This window comes from Bemisia tabaci, chromosome 10, assembly GCF_918797505.1.
Source record: "Bemisia tabaci chromosome 10, PGI_BMITA_v3".
NCBI lineage: Eukaryota > Metazoa > Arthropoda > Insecta > Hemiptera > Aleyrodidae > Bemisia > Bemisia tabaci.
The window spans coordinates 27,769,402-27,789,279 of NC_092802.1; the positions used below are offsets into that span (position 1 = coordinate 27,769,402).

The following is a 19,878-nucleotide window of genomic DNA, read 5'->3' on the forward strand; positions in this document are numbered from 1 at the left end:
TGGACGAAAAGTCTGTGGACGTAAAAAAAGTGGACATAAAGTCCGTGTACCAACCCAAATATTTTTATCAGTGCCCGCTCAGTCTTGTACTCTCTGCTTGTACTGGTGCTCATTATATTTCAGTATTCTTTACTCTGATAGAAATTTGTGTGTTTTTTGGCCTTGTTTTCCCCCGCAAATTAGTGTGGGCCCAGCACTATTTTACCAACTTGTTACAGACAATTCGGGCCACAATTCTTAGCGGGTCTTTTTCGCCAGAAAAAAAAATCACTCTACAAAACCCAAAATACAACTCTCCGCGGTTCTTCTCAAAGTTTTTCGATCATGCACGCCTCAACGGACGCATGAGCTGCCGATGCGGTTAACGCGAACTTTCGCACGGAGCCTCCACGTAAACACAACTCATTTACGAACGCTTGCCGGGACGTCCCGGCGCCCGCAACAACCCTTCCGCCCCCACCCCCCGGACCCCGGCAACGCACCGAGCTTTTGCGCCTGTCCCGCCTGAACTTTCGCGGAAAGCTCCCCCGAGCTCGCAGTGTCTGGTCCGCTTCAGCCCTGTCTCGACGGTGGGCTTGAACTTTCCCCGTTCCTCGGTTTTAACGTTGTAGTTGTAAACGTGTTCGATACTTCAACGGGTTTCTATCCTGGGGCCTGCATCGCCGTCGACGGTTGAATAAGCGCAGGATTCATCGGAAACGTTCGGTGCAGTGAAATAAACGCGCTTTTGAATTCGGAGAGGACCGTGGTTTAATCTTAGAACGTGCGTGACAGTAAACAGAAAACGTGTTCGAGGTTTAAAAATATTTCTGTTGGTCGAAGTATAATTTAAAAAAAAAAACACCTCATTCGCTCTGTTTGCTATTTATGAGTTAGTGGCGTTGTCTTATTCAACTCAAGCCATTTTTTTGCCGTTTGACCTTTATCACTTCCTGTTATTGCAAGTGTAAAGACTAACATTGTGATAATTCTCACGTTTACTGAGTTTCTTCTGTAAAGCTGATATCTAAAATAGGTTGTTGCAGTTATTCAAACTTCGATAAAAAAGTAGGTGTAACGCGATAGATTTTCTGCTAATTACCATTTAGGAATAGATGTCAATCAGTGACGAGGAGTGAAAGAGTTCCAATGATCATTAAACTAATCTGCGAAATTGTTTCGCTTTGTATTCAAGTGTTTTTATCTCATTGGCTATGTTTCAGTATTCTTTGAGAACAGATTAAATTCAGTAAAAGTAGTCAGTCAGCAGTTAGTATTTAGTGAAAAGTGAGAAACGTAAAAATGTACAACCGACACTTGAAGAAGGGTTAAATCAATCCATGGAGAATTTGCACACAAAAATAATTTTATTGCATTATCTGAGTGTGCTTGATAAGCTGAGTTCGCTGTATTTTTCATAATTTTTTTTCTACAACGGGGAATTGGAGAATAATAGAGTTAAAGAGCAGAAAATGTGCCACTTCGTGACGTCATCTGGCAGCATGTTCATCTAAGCACATGTATGCACATGTAGCACGTTAGGCTATTTCGTCATATTTCGTCCAATAATCGTTTCCTTAAGAAACCGAGCTTATTCACGTGTTCAGTTTTTTTAGCGGTTTCATTTTCGACATGAAATTTACAAAATTTGAGACAGTGAAATTTTTGGAGACCCCCACAGGAGATATTGCATACTTAAAAACTCACTTGCTCGTGATATTTTACAGGCAGACGCCTTTCGCCGGCTCGCATCTTCAGCTTCCTCAGCGCGACTGAGTGAGTTTTCAAGTTTTTCAGTATTCTTGATTGACACGGACAAAACGTGTCTGGAGTCATCCCCTAAAATTGTGGCACTACCCCAATTTGTTGGATGAATTGGACATTTCTAATTAATTGTATTAGTACCGCAACTCAAGTTAGGGTAGTGCCGCAACATTTGGGTTAGTTGCCTAATATATTGGGGTACTACTATAATTAATTGGGGTGCTACCATAATTAATTGAGGTACTACCAAAATTAATGGAAATGTCCACATCATCCACCAACCTCGTGCTTTTTTTTCCGTGCGAGATTTGAGACAACTGCAAATTCTCCACTGCACTGGAAAAAAAAAAACACATTGGTTCTAGAGTCCAGACTCTTGAAAACATTGACAAGAAAAAATATTCTTGATTCAATCAGATTTTTGCTTAAATCAAAAGGAAATCCGCTCAAATCAAGAGGCTTGGTTCTTAATTTAAGCTAGATTCTGATTGAATCAAGAGTACTTTTTCTTGTCGATGTTTTTAAGAGTCTGGACTCTAGATCCAAAGTGTTTTTTTTTCCAGTGTGCAGGATTTCATGGTAGGCTTATTGTCAGATAAAATTATTGAAAATCTTACATTTTCTATGTTTTTTCATTTAGTGTAAAGCAAGTTAAACGATTCCCATGGATGAATATTACAAGTTTTCCCCTAAGCGTGATCTCTCTCGTTTCGGTGTATCCTCCAGCCTCCCAACTTCTCATTTCCAATTCTAAGTAGGCAGGACTATCATTGCCTCCCGGATTCCGCCACCGTTCACTGCGAGTTTGAATGTGCGCTGCGCCTGCATGTCGGCGTGAGACAATGAAACAATACTCGGGCGCGTCGTGCATGTTGCGCTTTGTCGATTTGAAGGCGCGGTGCGGGCGCTCCACGTGACTGGCTTTCAAACGCGGTTCGGTCTCAGCATTTCGGCGCCGCGTGTGAGGAGCGGAATGAGTTAGAGGTGCTCGAAACAATCGCGATGGAGCCAGCGCTGTTTCTCCTGATTCTCTCGACGGTGCTAGCCGAGACCAAGGTTTCGGAGAAGAATAAAGGTGAGTGCAATGACATTGAATTCTGCCGTCCTAAGGAAGACCCACGGAAAAAATTAAATTGCTGACTTAACGATTAAGTTGCTGATTTAACAATGAAATTGCTAAAAAAAAGTGACTGCAATATTTCAACGTAGATTTCACAATAACAAAAAATGCTACTTCAACCGCTATTTTAAGCTAATTTAACCACGGGGGTGGCTAAAGTAGCATTTTTTGTTGTAAAATCTATATTGAAACATGGCAGTCACTTTTTTTAGCAATTGATTTGTTAAATCAGCAATTTAATTTTTTTCGTGTCCATACTACCGTGCTGCGTGCTGTGGAGAAACGCCGTATGAACATTCGAGAACTACCAAATTTTCTCCGATAAAATGTTTGATTTGAAAGGAAGTTATGCATTTTTTTCTTTGAAATTTTCGCATATTTTAGATTAAACTGCGAACAATATTGTCTGAAAAATTGAAATAATATTATTCATAACTTATCCAATAAATTCGTATTTTATCGAAGGAAACTTAGCAATGTCTGATGGCTCATACGGCGATCTTCCTTAGCTGGGCAGCATAGTGTATGTAGCATAGCGTCCATATGATATAGAATTTGATAAATCAAACAGGTGAGATTGTATCAATATCGATTGGTTCAACATGTAAACATAGCTTCAAAAGTCAATTGAGTAGTCCAAGGGAACGGGTTTCTTGTGATAGATTTTTTATTCTGACGAGTATAAAATGGCAATGAAAAGTGAAATTGTTAGGAATTTCCTCATTTTCAGATTTTATAACTTAAATCATAAAATTTTTATTTGAAGTTATGTTCTATTGTTTTTGACCAAACGATACATTGCGAAACTTCAAGAATTCACGACATCAATGAATTTACAAAAGTTGAAAATGTATCACATTTAACTCGATTTTTGTACAATCTTTACAATGAATTTGTTGACAGCAAAACGAAAAACTCAAAAAGCCTCTTTAGCCGACTTTCGTTAGTCTTCCGACAGTTCGACTTGGCTATCTTTCATCATATATTCTCCTTCCTCTTTTTTTTCTACCTGCCCTGAAATTACAAAGTTGTTTAAAATCTCTAGTCCTTATCGTGGACACCATTCCTATCTAAGCTTTTCAACTTACAATTCTTGTTTTGCCGGAACCTTCTTTCGAAAAGTCAATCCAAAGACTTTACGAGGCATTTTAGAGCCATGAGTGCCACTCTTGACCTTTTATGACCCATAGCGACGTTTTAATGATAGCCAAAGCAACGGCGAGCTGCGTGCATGATCGATTATCGATATTTCCCTATTTGAGGGCACGGAAAGAATCGCTTATTAAAGTGTTCGCTGCGAGCACCCTGTTAATCGATCCTTCTCCGTAGGTTAAATGGTAGCTCAATCGATATATCGCAAAGCACGTCACACCAAAGAGCTAAAGTCAGAGCTGCTGGACGCTGAGGGTTTTAAGTGCTCTCGCTGTAAAATCCCTTCCTGTGATGAGCATCGTTGAGTTTCCTTTGGCTGTAAAGGAGGCCAGAACCAGGAGAGGTCTTAAATTCATTTAGGCTTTTGTGTAATCGCATTTCTGCGGTCGTTGGTATGTTCCCCGGTTTGAAAGGCTGCTCACAATTTAAAAGGTCTGCTGTGGGAGATTTTACATATGACAGGAGATCTTTGTTATTTTACTTTTCGATGCTACCTTTTCATTTTTTAGGATGTGAAAAATTTGATGAGGAAATCTGAATTGCCATGTTTAATCAAGGTACACGGAAAGAAATTAAATGTTGATTTAGCATTTATACTGTTAAAAAGATGTCCGACAAGTTTCAAATGCTGATTTTACATTTTAACAAATGCTAACGTAACTACGCCCACTGCAAAATGTACAAATTAAAATGTTATGTTATCATTTTTGTATTGTAAAGTCAGCATTTGAAACTTGTCGGACATCTTTTTAACAGGATCCTTTGGAAAAACGAATCTTACCTCCACCATGATAATAGGAGCCTCAAATATTTGTAAAAAAATGAGACTATGTTCATAAAATCCATGACATTGCATAAAAAATCAAATCAAATAACAAGAACTAACTTAATTTACGCTAAACAAAGAACATTTTTACATCACGGCACATTAACTGTGGAAACTGAAAATTCCACAGTCAACCCGGTGCGAAGATTTTTTAGATACGACTAACTGCCGTGCTAAGGAAGAACGCCGTATGAACATTCGAGAGTTGCCAAATTTCCCTTGACAAAAGATATATTTTTGACGCAATTTAAGCACACTTTTCCTTGAAATTTTCAGATATTTTAGATTAAATTGGGTACGAAATTGTCTGAAAATTTTGGGGTAAAAATATGTACAATTTTTCCAGTAGTTTTGGTTTTTCTCGAAGGAAATTTGGCAACTTCTGAAGGCTCCTACAGCGTCCTTATTTAGCACGGCAGTATAATTGATCAGTGAGACACGCAGATAGTATGCTTACTTTTGGAAGGTGTTCGTTCCTCTCTTGTAACCACGAAACCTAAGTCGCTCGACACGAAGACGCATGTTCTAATCTAAGCCGTAAAACCCTAACAACGCTTCCTCCCCCGCGCGATCTGAAACACATATTTTCGTTCGTCTAAACGTTGACACTGAACGCATCAATCTAATACGAGACCCAGGACCCAGCACGGAACCGCTGTGTATTTGTTTACCCACCGTGCCAAGAATTGCACCTGGGGCTAACGCCTTGGAGCCCGCACTCAACCCCTGAACCTTTTGATGTCAGAAACTGGTAACCTCTTGTCAGTAGAAGATTCCAACCCTTTGAACAAACATGCATCGCGGAATATGACATGCGGATTTGGGGAGATCCGAGATGTGCGTAATTTCAGCGGCTGAGGTAGCAATCCTTTGCGGTAGACATGATATTCGCAAAGAGAAATAGATGCAGGGTACAAAATGTCTTGGCTTTCCTCATCTAAAATTTGTTTTTTCCCAACGTTAAGTCTAAGTCTATGCCCGAAGTGCGAAACCTTCCAAAGTTTTTTTTTTTTTTCTCTTGAAGGACTAGTTAATTTAATTTCTTGAAAACTTCCTTGACATTTCTTCTCAATTAGTAGAATATTCCGTAGTAATATTAACTATAAAGTTGACTTGTTTCTTTTCGAAAACAAAAGAGAGGAGCAGCAATTTTAAAACACCAACAGTAAGATACATGGTTTAGCACCTCAGGCTCTTATAATAATAAGTCAATACCTACTAAGATTAGGACTGCGCTAAAAATTGGATGGCATATTGAACAAAAAAGATAAGCGATAAGGAAGGATCTGCAAGGAGGGCAGGTCACTAAATTGATACAAGGGAATCTTTGGTGGCAGAAAATATTCAAAGCTAGGAACAAATGCAGTATGTGTGTATAAATGCGACTTCAAGAACATATAAATTAACCCGAAGTCTCTTATATCAACGCTTGGATACAACTATTCGTACTCTTGGGATGTCAATGTTGCATATACGAAAATGTGAAGGCGTTTTAGTTCGTCATCGATATCATTCGGATTCTTTTACTCAAGTACTCTTCCTCTAAACCGGGAAGATAGGACGATGCTGTTGAGGAACCTAGAGAAGAGAATGATGAAGTTGGAGGTGAAGAAAAATACGAATAATAAGATCAAGAGGATGTGTGGGACGAATGGGAAGAGAAAGAAAGAGAATAGAAAAACGAGGAAAAATATGTTTATCTCTTTCCTCGTTTTCTTCTCTCACCACTTTTCTTCTCCTACCTTTACTTTTTTCTTATCTTCTTCTGCCTACTTTTTTCTTTCAATTCTCGCTCTTCCTATCTTCTTCCTCCCATTATTCTCCTTCTTTCATCTCGTCTTTTCTTCCATCCTCGTCTACTGTATTTTTTACTTTCCAAGAAGCTGTGACGGACTTAACACGCGCTTGAACCACCCATTTCACACCCATTGCTTACTAACATTGTTCCTCCAGCTCTTATTCACCGTCTTTTGATTCCTCTTTTTTTCCTGTTGTTATCCGCCTTTTGAATTCTAAGATACGTCTCGGTCTCACATTTGGACGTACGTATTTCTGCCAAACGGAACTATGTGCATTAAGACATGAGCCGTGAGACCCATAAGCATATGTGCATAACAAGGCTCACGTCATAATGCACATAGTGCCGTTTGATAGAAATACGTCCATTTTAAGATCACGTGTATCCACAATTTTACCATAAGGCAGACACCCTGCATAAAAGTAGAAAAGGACCGTGTTAAGCAGAAAGGAACCAAGCCACATCAGTTATTGCTAAAGAGCGACGCCAAGAATGGCACAATTTGGGCCAGAAGGGATTTTTCTGAAACCGGGCCCAAACGATACCTTATGATACCCTAAAACTCTGGTTAAAATTTTAGCTTGAGTATACGCACGGTTTTTGAGAAATGAGGGGGCAAAGTTGCCAAATCGCCATCATTCTACAGCATTTCTACAGCAAAAAGATGGGAAAAATGGACGAAAAAGTTACACCTTTGATAGGTTTCGGCTGTAAATGTTCTTATTGGGCCCCCAAGCATTTAACTGTGTTCAGTTTCAAAAATTTTGATCGCACAGTAGTCCAAAGTGGGGAGAAATCGGCGACAAATCAGGATTCTTTGTCAAATTTTTAAAAATGGAAATAAAATTGTCGGTCTGCTGCATGAAAAATACCCTTTTCATGTAATTGAAAGAAAATCAGTCGATTTTCAATCATTCAAACGATTTTTAGGGGTCTTTCGGACGATTAGTGATGTTTCAAGAAAGAACGTAGGCTTGAATCAATAACATTTTCCGATCAGATGCTTCTGAGACCGTTTTCTCAAAACTTCATTTTTGCACTTACTGCTCTCTTCGCTATCACGGCAGAATAGCCAATATGACTTGGTTCCTTTCTGCTAGAGTACCTATATTGAGAGAGTATGGCCACTGGGCCCTATGGAGAGGCTTAGGACCCAAAAATGGCGGTGCTTTGCTTTGGTTTTTGTGGATGGGAGGGGGGTCATTGCCAACTTTCGACGGTTATCACTAGAGTCCCTTTATACTGAGAGTCAAGACAATTTGAATCCATTTCTGATTGGTTCCCACAGTGGCCTCCACAGGCCTCTGACACTGTGGAGACCTTAGGCCTCCACAGTGTCACAAACGGGAATAAAGATTACATTTTCACCAATTGCAAAGATTATAATCTGGAATGGACCAGGGAATTACGGGTTCGGCAAGGAACAAACGGAATGAGAGAAGGAACGGAGAAAGTCATTTGAGAATGGGCCGATCAAAGATTACGAAAAAACGTTCAATTTCTGTAATCTTTATTCCCGTTTGTGACATCCATGAGCCGAATTGTCTTGACTCTCAGTATAAAGGGACTCTAGTTATCACCAACCGCACTTGTTGCCAACCATACTACATCTAAGAGAATTTTTCTCAAAAATTGCACACGATTAGCCTTAAAAATATGTGAAGAAGTCGCAATAGTGCATTTGAGTAAATTTCTCGTTACGATAAGCAAAGAAAACTACATTTTGAGTTATTTTGCAATACATTAATTTATGGCGTCCGCCATTTTTGGGTCCTAAGGGCTCCATTCAGCCTAAGATGGCTGAGCCAATCAGAGGTGAGGTGGTAACACCAGTTAAGTGGCCATACTCTCTCAATATAGGTACTCTATTGGTTCCTTTCTGCTAAACGCGGTCCAAGTGATGGATGGTTACGACTTGGCAACCGGAACGATGAGAGTTGTCACCGAGTGCAAACATCCACGAGACCCGCGATGATATTTTCACCGTTGGAGTTGGCAGTTGCAGGGGACGGGGACCAATTACCTACTTCAAAGAGGAGCGAGTTGGGGTAGCGGTAGACGAACGGGGCGAGGCGTGTTGACGCTTCAGCTGAGGAATCCGAGAGTAAACAATGCTCCTCGTCACCACTGAAACTTCCGGTATTGAATTAAAATTTTGTTTACGAAAATTCTCCTCGTCTTGTTCCTCCGGATTAACGAGTAAGATTTTAAGCTGTCATCAGTGGCGTGGCGTGAATTGCGATATATCGATTGTTATGCCATTTAAACCTATGGAAAAGGATCGATAAACAGGGTGTTTGCAGCGGACACCTTAATAATCGATTCTTTACCATAGGTTTAAATGGCATAACAATCGATATATCGCAATTCACGCCACGCCACTGGCTGTCATGGCTTGAGGTTTCCGTTCATCGAAATATTTGTCCCGTTTCCGTTCACTGGAAAAAAAAACACATTGGATCTAGAGTCCAGACTCTTGAAAACATTGGCAAGAAAAAATACTCTTGATTCAATCGGATTTCTGCTTGAATCAAAACGAAATCCGCTTAAATTAAGAGGCTTGGTTCTTGATTTAAGCTAGATTATGATTGAATCAAGAGTACTTTTTCTTGTCGATGTTTTTAAGAGTCTGGACTCTAGATCCAATGTGTTTTTTCTCTCTTAGTATTACGGAAATCGAGTATATTGCTATTAATTCGTATTTCACGATTCTCCATCTTGAGGGTATATGGAAAAACTAGCGAAAATTTTGTGTTAATTTGGGAAGTAAAGTACACTGGAAAAAAAGTAGCTTGGATCTAGAGTCCAGACTCTTGATGGTATTGACAAGAAAAAATACTATTGATTCAATCAGATTTTTTCTTGAATTGAAAAGCCGAGCCTCTTGATTTAGGCGGATTTCCTTTGGATTCAAGCAAAAAGTCCGATCGAGTCAAGAGTATTTTTTCTTGTCAATGTTTTTAAGAGTCTGGACTCTAGATCCAAGCGACTTTTCTTCCAGTGTACGAAGCAACACAAGCTGTTGGTAAAATTTTTTGTGTTGGTTTTCTCTGTGTCAAATCGACCAAATCTTTGTGGTGAAGTGACCAAATTTTTGTGTTGGAAACCTGGACCTCGTTAAGATTTGTTGCAAGCCGTCAGGATTGGACCTCAGTGATAATTCAACTTCGATCGCTGATAACCCAACCTGGATCGGTGATAGTTCAACCTCGATTGGTGATAATTCAATGCGTTAGCCACTCGAAAAGTCAAAACCTCTGAGTAACGGAAACAACCCATTCCATGTCGGTCCAAAGTTCCGGGATTCCTTGTAGATTTTTTCAATAGTTCCGAGAGAGTTCCGGAAAATTTTGGGAATTTCAAAAGTCCCGGGAAAAATTCAGAAAAATCTCAGAGGTTCCGGGATTTGCGAGCACTGACGGAAACGAGGAAAACAATTAGTTCGGCAGGACACTCTCTCCAGGATGATCCGAAAAATTTCACAATTAAGTTCAAACGAGATTAATTTGATTATAATTTTAATTACCATGATTATAGTAATTGGTAATTATGGTCTCTAAGTGACCTACGGTTTGAGTCGATTTGACAAAAAATTGTGTTGAGCAACCAAGTCTATGACGTGCATCTGACAGAAAGAATAGCAGCACATACAGAGGCGGATCTAGCAAACTGGCAACACTGAATTTCCTCCATTTAAACCTACCCTAAATAATCGATTCTTGTTGGAGCACCTGGCCTCTCCAAGAATCGATACATTTCCATAGGTTTAAATGGAGAACATCCGATGTTGCCAAATTGTTGGATCCGTCAATGAGCACATAGAGCAACACAGACTCACACCGAGCACGAACGTAATTTAACCGTGTAAAAAATACATTATAAAAAGCGAGATGCATAAAATGACTGAAATATGAATTTCCGGGATGAGCAAATCAATAGAGATTTGTTACTTCTGAAATAAACCACTCAATCTAATTAGGTGCTGCGTCCATCACCAAATAACCTTCAATAGAAATTAACGATTTTTTGTCACGCACGTAAGTAGCGTGGAAACACGAATTCACATGAGAGTTAAATTCTCCGTCAACGATTGGTCCTCAAGCGCACAGTGGATCGAGTCTACAGGAGAGGTCGGACAAAACTTGGAAACTTTAAAAACTCATAACACTATTTACACGAAATTTTAGGTTTTAAAAGTAGTACCATTGGTTTCCTCGTGAAATTTTCTTGGACATGTGTCGCAGGCGAATAAGGAAATAAGGCATTTTGTCAAATGGGCCTGTTGCATGCAAGAGATACAGCCGCGCGAATAGACTTTTCAGAGGTTAAATGACACGAAAATTACGATGGTCACATTAAAAAAGTCTGAAATACACTCCTTACTGCGCAATTTGCGTTGTTAGGAACGCGCTTTTTCAAATTTCCCGCGTCTGGGGGCAGTTTTCTAATCACCGGAAACGAGCAAACGGCGGGCTCGGTGATTTCCGGAAGATGCCGAGTCGTTGTTGTTGTTGTTATTTTTTCCTTCAGTTTGTTTACAAACCCAACGTGATCTCCTACAGTGGTTCATATACGCTTTATGCGGTAACCAAATCGATCAACTTTTAAATATCCAACGCAATCCTTCTACATTTCATTTCACGATGTCACGAGCTCCGATTTTTAGGTTATGTTGTCAGTTTTAGTTGACCGGAAATAGCCGCGAGTTGCCGTTGATTGTTTCCGTTAGAAAACTGCCCCCAGACGCGGGAAATTTGAAAAAGCGCATTCCTAACAACACAAATTGCGCAGTAAGGAGTGTATTTCAGACTTTTTTAATGTGACCATCGTAATTTTCGTGTCATTTAACCTCTAAAAAGTCTATTCGCACGGCTGTATCTCTTGCATGCAACAGGCCCATTCCTAGGCATGCAGAAGTCAAATTTTGACGGTCTACAAAATTTTGTGAATTTATGGCGAAGAGGTCACGATTTTTCACTATTTTTGGAAAAATAACCCATCAAACCTACGAACTCTTTTAGTCTCTTCCTCTTCAATTGCTTCTCATATTTTTAAATGTTGAAATTCCTAAAATTCTGTATTTTACGACATGCTGAAAATTTCAAGATCAGTGTCTCTTCAGGAGCTAAAAATTGTTTAAAATACTATTGTGTGTGTACATTTTTACTGATAATTTTTTCTTGCAGGAGCAATGAATTATTTTGTCTGAAATTAGGAAAAAATCAGAATTTCAATCTAAGTTAGAAAAAATGACTATTTGCCTATGCATTTGACAAAATGCCTGATTTTACTATTCGCCTGCGACAGATTCATCCCTTAAAATTTAAAATGTGACTAACTAAACATCAAAATTAGCAGTTTTCGTTAACAATCTCATGTCCGACTCCCCAAATGGACCACTAGACAAGGTACGAATTTAAGCAATCTAATGCAAGTTTCTTAACCAGAATTTCACGTAAAACACGATTCGCACAACGAAAATTACTTGAACTAATTCCTAACGAAGATTTGAACATTTTTATTTCACATTTGTTACGAGGAATTTCAACTGCCCGCTCACAAGAAACTCAAAGCTCTACGTGAGTCAAATTGCGCACTACAACGGTTTCCAAATTCAAAACGGTTCAAAACGGCTTCTCAATTGAGCAATGTTCATTTACCATCGTGTCGTTCAAACTATAAACAATTCGCTGTAGCTGAGCCAAAGCGTCAAGACTGAGGTTGCCAGATTTTTATATCGCAGAGACTATCATGATAATGTTTAGCGCGCCATGTGAATCACGTGGAGCATTGAGTTTTAATGAGCGGGTGGTTTGAATTCACGCATCAGGAATCATTAAATATCTTTGTAAGGAGTTGATTTCGGTAATTTTTATGTGCTTATCGTGTTCTACGAGATAAATTTTGATCAAGGTACACGTATCAGAATGCTGAAATTCGTACCTTGTCTGGTGGTCCATTGACTCGATTTACTGTGAGACAAGGGAAAGCTGAAAAAAGACACGGAACTGTAAATGGGAGTGACATTTTTAATTACGACGTTCGCATACAGGTGCAATGCTATGTACCGAGACAGAGCAATAACTGGCGGGAGGATGGGGGGGGGGGGAGGAGGTTCTAATCAATTCCAGCAGTAAATATTTATAACGATAGCTTCGGGCCAACCCGGATCGCCTCACGCCAGTGATGTCGGATCGTCGAACTGAAAACGATATCAGACTAGAACTGTTTATTATTTTTCTCTTTGGACGTATATTTTTTTCGATATAGTATTGCGATAAATCATCATCGATAAAATCGCGATTTTATACGATGAAATTATAATGGTTTGAATTTAGTAACAGGTATTCTTCGAGCGAATCGTGTTCTACATGGATTTTGAGAAGTAGACATACATCAGAATGCTTGAATTTGTACTCTGCCTTGTGATACATTCATGCTAAACACAATGCGGTCGGCGCTAATACATACTTGTATTAGCGCCTATAAGTCTGCAGGAATACTTCACGCATTACGCGTTCTTCACACCGCGCTGCCGTGCTAAGGAAGAAAGCTGTATGAATCTACAGACGTTGCCATATTCCCTTCAATGAAACCTTAACCCTAGTCTGCCTGAGCCTCTGAACCAACGAGAAAGCCTGAGCGGGGTCAATTTGACCCCAGCTGAAAATCAATTAGTTAGCTATGTTTTTTTCATGTTTTTAGTTAATATCAGTGCACTAACCTTACAGGCCTTAACCATAAAGCATATCTAAGTTTTAAAAAACACGGCACAGGGTATGCAACCATTTTATCATACACATGTTGCCATGTTGTTCTCAGCATGAGAAAAAAAAATCATTGTGGCTACTAAATACTGAAAACGAAAACAATCTGAAAAATTTTGCTTGTTTTATAAGTTTCTGAAAAAAATTAAAAAGAGAAAAATGAATACACCTTCAAAGTAAGCTTTTGTGATGCTAAATGGTAAAATGTATGTTATAAGGATATCTGACCCTGCTCAGGCTTTCTAGGGGTACTCGTGAATTTTTTGATATCTCATCATGCAGCGCCTCATTTGTTTGTTTTTTTTTTTTTTTCCTTCAAAATCGTGTTCCTAGATGTTTTTGTAGAGCTATTTGTGAAGGACAAAAAATTTCGTGCATACCACGAGAAATGGCAAAGAGTTGAAACTCCCGTGGAGTCAATCCGACCCCACTCAGGCAGACTAGGGTTAATTTACTGAGAAAATCGTAAATTTTTGTCTACAATTTTTTCAGACAATTTTGTCCACAATATTGTCTAAAATGTCAGATTTGAATTCGGAATACGCCTAATTGTTATCAAAAGTGCATGTTTTATACGGGGCAATTTGGCAACTCTCGAATGTTCATAAGGCGTGTTTCCTGAGTACGGCAGCGCGATGCACACCATTGCCAATCACTGCACATCACAAGCATGCAATCTCAGGATTGAGAGATTTTGCACCCTTCTACTGAATCATTACGGAGTATATTTAAGGTTATAAGATGCTGATTCGGCATTTAAAATGTCAAAAATATGTTTCTCAGCCCGTAATGTATTTTCATTTCTTTGTTCCCACCAAATCCACCCTATTGATGGCACTTACCACTTACTTACTCGGTCTCGGCAGAAAAGGGTACTTCAATAAATTATAAAACTAAAAATGCTACTTTGTGGGCTAACTAATTTATATATTGCTGAGCCTGGCTGATCAGTGGCGCTAGTCGCAAAATTGTGTTTTGATGACAGATCAGGAAAAAATGACAACATCTCTTCAAATTCCGAGTATTCACTTCCAAAAATAACGGAAATACCACCCTTCAAGAACCACAGGTTATGCCGTTATCCACCGTGAAAGTGCATGATATGGTTTCTTTTACCTTCGTTTCATCCTTGTTTTAAGTCGAGGAGCCAGTGAAAATGTGTACATCACGAATTCATCAGTTCAATATGGAAGATCTGCACGTATTTATGCTAAATGGAACTATTTGCATGTGGAAAGATGGGGTGTGCTCGTTAGTGGTAAATTGTTAAATCTTCACATAAAGTCGTAATAAAATCGCGATTTTATCGTCGGCGATTGATCGGTCGAACAAAAAATCTCGATAAATCGATGCGAAATTTCGATTTTATCGAACGCAATTTTACAGAGATAAAATAGCAATAAGATCGAGGATAATCGCTCAGATATTTAATAAAAAACACATGCTCCATCATGATTCTTAGATCCTGAGCGCCTCATGATCGGACGCAAGAGCCCCTGCAGACTGCGGAACGCAACCCGGCAACACACAGGATTGAAACTCGCCCGATCCGAAGAGCTGCGGCTTTGGGCGTCAGGCGAAATTAATTACAAATTGGCCCGCTTTGTGCCCTGCGCAGCGGGGGGTGGCGGGGAAGGGGGGGGGCGAAAAAAGGCGGAGGCGGATTGGGTCCGATTGAAGCGATTGAGCGGGCCGAAGAATGCCACTGATTGCTGTTTAATAACGCCAATCGTCCCGATATCTGGTCGCGGATCTGAAGCGGGCTCAAATTGTAGGGACGCTTCGGCGCGGCGCGGCACATTGGATCGAGTCATCGGGAAAGGTTGGACAAAATTCGGAAACTTTAAAAGCTCTGATTCCGTTTATACTAAACTTTGAGGCTCTAAAAGTAGTTCCGTGGTTCAACAGTGGTTCGTGCCGAACACAATGCGGTCGGTGCGAAACGCATGCTTGTATTGGCGCCTACAAGTCTGCAAGGATACTTCACGCATTACACGTGCTTCACGGTGTACGCTTTAATCTTTGAGAATTCGTACCGCATAATGGATCGAGTCAATGGGAAAGGTCGGACGAAATTTGGAAACTTTAAATGCTTATGACTCCGCTCATACTAAACTTTGATGCTCTAAAAGTGGTTCAATTGGTTTCCTCGTGAAATTTTCTTCTACGAGAACCCCTTAAAATTGAAAATGTGACGAAATGAACATTAAAATTTGCAGTTTTAGTCAGGAGTTGCATGTCCGACCTTTCTAATTGACTCAATCCATTGTGCAGTTGTGGTTTGAAATGCAAAATTTCATGAAATTATAAAAGATGAACTTCTGTGATATTTGTTTTTAGGGCCTTGACTTCCTTTTATAAGCATCCACGTACTCTGTGAATGTGAATCTTTCACATGCACATATTTATATGTTTAAAAAATGCACCTCCTTCTTGTTTCGGGCATAGCCACTGTCAGCCTATGTTCCACCATGTATAGGATCAGATAAAGCTGCTATAAAGCCAAGGAAAAACCCCTCAAAATTTAAAATTTTACGGAATAAGTATCAATAGAACGTATTTCTATGAAACGGAACTATGTGCATTGTGACGTGAGCCCTGTAATGCATATATTCTTATGGGTCTCAGGGCTCATGTCTTAATGCACATAGTTCCGTTTAATGGAAATACGTCCAACATATATGCAGATATAGTCAAAAATTTCATGTCCGACCTCGCTGATTGACTCGATCCACCGTGCGCCGGATCTCAGATCACGTGAGACGGAAAATATTGATGCAACACGGAATCCAAAGGTCTCGCTGTCACTTGGTCACGCTAAAGGAAAAAGGCCGTATGAACCTTTAGGCGTTGCCAAAATTCCTTCAATAAAACACGAATTTACGGGGCAAATTGTGAATACATTTGTTGCAAAATTGTCAAACTATTTTTTCCTAATTTAATCTAAAATACCTGAAAATTTCAAAGAGAAATATGCATAACTTTCCTAAAAAATACACGTTATATCCGAGGAAATTTAGCGACTCTTGAATGTTCATACGGCGTTCTTCCTTAGCACGGCAGTACCGTCGTGTTACAATTATTTGAAAGGCCTGTTTTCTCGGAGAGTGTTTTAAATTAAAGTCCTCTTCTTTTTATTCTTTTTCAACTTGTTTTGTAACGACTCGTTCAGTGAATCGTAATGGGGTTGTTGCAAACTTCAGCTAGAGCAGAAAGTAAAGTTGTTTCTTGTCGATAGTGGCTCAAAAATCACGCTGAGAGCAAAAGGAAAGTCTAAAATAATTTTCTAACTTCACGGTCTCCCTAAGAAATACGCGTTTTCATCAGTTTCTTGCTGCTAGAAGGATACTAGGGCACAGGTGAACGCTTCGTAAGAGGAATCGTTCCATCCGACCAATGGCGTGGCGTGCTTTGTGATGTATCGATTGATCTGCCATTTAAACCTCCGGAAAAGGAGCGATAAACAGGGTGTTTGCAACGAACACCTTAATAATCGATTCTTTACCATAGCTTCAATGGGGAAATATCGATAATCGATCATTTAAGCTTCGTCACTGTTGCAAACTAGGACGCCACGCGAGGCGGAAGTCAAAAAGATAGGGAGCAAATATGCCCAAGATTCAAGAATAAACTGTTCTTTCGAGGGATAATGTGAACTGGATGCTGTTTCGTCATAAAAGATGTCGATTATTGCGAACTCAAGACTGTCTCGCAACTTTAGTTTGTTTTACGAACTAGTTAGTGCAGGGAGAACAATCTCGTGATTTTAGATCTGGTCCTAGATCAATAGTTCTATCGTTCGCGATAAAGTTGTAGTACTTTCGTTAAGTTGAAAATGACTGGAATTTCAAAGTAACTCTCATAATTTGCTCAATGCTGCTCACTTCGGATTAGGAAGCATGGTCGTTTCTTTTAAAAATGAATCCATAATTTGCGAGGTGAAACATCTCTACAATGGAATGAAATTAAACCGCTGTGGCTCTCATCTCTTTAACTTATTTGAACGAACGATAGTGGGAAAGCTCTCTCGTTAATAAAGACATGACATATTTTAGCGATACTCTAAATCATTAGATGATTTTGCTCTGAATTGCTTTCTACTTCTCACTTTCCGCACGACTCAAAAATATTAAGTAGAGTTCTGAAACTTCGCAATTGAATTACAGCTTTCGCTGAACGAAGACTCGTAATTAGATACAACTATAAGGGATAATACCTTCGATACCGCGAGATGATGAAAGTATTGTGACACGAAGCGAGGGTTTTATCCGTTAGTAGTCAAATTTTTCTCAAGTGCACTTGTCGAAAGGAAGAAAGGATATTGACACTGATGAAACTTCAAAAACCTGTAATGAGGCTCTTCAGGATGTGACGTCTGAATTAAGGCATTCGACGTTTGCAAGTGAAATTGTAAAGGTCAATGCGATGAACTCTCGTTTGTCAATTCCGCTAGCAGATTGCTTCCGCGACAACTCGTTGGCTATGGAATATAGAAATATGACTCAGAATTTCGTTCGAATTAAGCTGAGTATCCTCTGGTTGCAACGCGAAGTCAAAGTCGTACATAGATAAAGAAAAAGAGGTGTTTGCATCTTGAGGTTTGTTTACCCTGTGACGTAGGTCGGTACAACCTGGTCAGCGAAATCCGGAACTCAAAGTATGAAAAACGGACCAAATTATCCGATTTTTTTGCTTAAATCAACTCATGATATAATTTCAAGCAATTATTATAGAATGATTTTTTTCCATAAATTACACCATTTCCAAGAAAATAGATGATAAAACTCGTCGTACCGACCTTCGTCATCAAAAAAAGTCCAAGATGCCCGAAATGCAAACACCTCCTTTTTTTCTCTAATTGTAAGTCGTATTAGGTAGTGGCGTGGCGTGCTTTTCGATCTATCGATATTTCCACATTTGAAGCTGTGTTAAATAGATTATTAAGGTGTTCGCTGCGAACACCCTGTTTATCGATACTTTCCCATAGGTTTTAATGGCAGATCAATCGATAAATCGCAAAGCACGCCACGCCACTGGTATTAGGTCGGGATGGCGGCCCACAGTAGAACGAGGCTTTGGAAGAAGTCAGACATGACATTTTTGACAAAAATTATGAACTTTTACGTTCATTTCGTCACAACTTTAATTTTAAAAGATGCTTTTTGGAAAAAATTGTGCGAGAAAACCGACGAAACTACCTTTTAAACATCATCAACATTTCATACTTATGAAGATGTACGTTTTTAAAGTTTTTAAATCGTGTCCGACCTCTTCCGTTGGCTCGATCCACTGTGCGGCCCCAAATAATGAAAAAATATTCAACTCAGCATGCATTTACGAGTGCTCCAAATAATTTTGCAATGTGTACCGAAGTGAAGCTAGAGCGCACACAACGCAACCTGCACAGGGATCGTTGGTTCAAAATCTTTAAGCTTGATTAGGGACAGTCGCAACTAGGGACTTGCAGGTTTTTCCTCCCTCTGTATAACTCACGCTTATCCTAACCCTTGGGAGATGATAAGCCCAATCTTGCGCAGGTTTTTGTCGTGAAAAACGTGGGAAAGAGATGGGTGGAGGGTAGGGAAAAAGGAAGCGGACAAAAAAGTAAGTCAACCTGGGCACGGACACAGTATGTTCCAAAAAATGCGTGTTTTTCATCGGATCTCCAGGCGTCAAGGTCCTTACTATACCCCCAAATTTTGAGCGTTCACCACATTGGTAGTGTACGCTCTTTCCCGTCGTTTTGCATCGGGTATGTTACTAATGTATCCATTGGTAACGGCCCGCACTGCTCCATCGGAATCGGCTCCATTTTTCGTGGCGGGAAGCAATACCTATTTTCTCAATTTTTTTTAGGTACCATTTCTGCCTTTTTTCGCCTATTTTGTCCACTTTATGTAATGCCTGTAGGCTTGTCTTTGAGAAATTAATATCTTTACGTTTTAAAACTCTGCAACGTACTTTTATTTAATGACTCTTTCAAGGATCGTTCAAATTTTTAGTCGTCGGAGATCTATATAAAAATTGTTGGGTACAAAGTACCCCTTCACTAATGACCCCTATATTTTACTCTATGAAGACAAGTCATTTCTTATATAGATGCATGTTTCGTAGGTTACGCTCCACGTTTAGTTCAACAGCGTCTTGCAGCGCTCTCTTCCGTCCACGGAAAACCACTTTTACATATTGACGAGGTGCTACGGTGAACGCTCTCCAACGTCAAAACGTTGGAACCGTAGTTTTGTTTCATTTTTCAAAAAGTTATTTGGTAATTGACAAAAACAGCAAAGCATCGACAGCTAACATTCGATATTTTTTATCCGAAAATTGCTGTTATCAAAAACATTTTCCTTGCTTTGAAAGTACGCCAAGTATACGTTTTTAGATTTTCTCACTGTCAACTTCGCGACTTTAGAAAGAAGCTACGTTCCTTCATCCGAGAATCGACGAATAGAGAATTTGCAGGTGTCAG

The 19,878-nt window shown here is 39.6% G+C and overlaps 1 protein-coding gene across 2 annotated transcripts in view; it reads left to right on the forward strand.

Annotated features, from left to right (window-relative positions):
* Nucleotides 1–532: 532 nt before the first annotated feature.
* Nucleotides 533–19,878, forward strand: part of hig (locomotion-related protein hikaru genki) — a gene marked incomplete in the record, with an annotated part of 286,062 nt that continues 266,716 nt past the window's right edge. Inside the window, 2 exon segments of one of the 2 annotated variants that reach the window (XM_072305530.1) lie at nt 533–1,047; nt 2,384–2,818. In XM_072305530.1, coding sequence (XP_072161631.1) covers nt 2,746–2,818 — 73 coding nt within the window. 2 annotated transcript variants of the gene reach the window in all.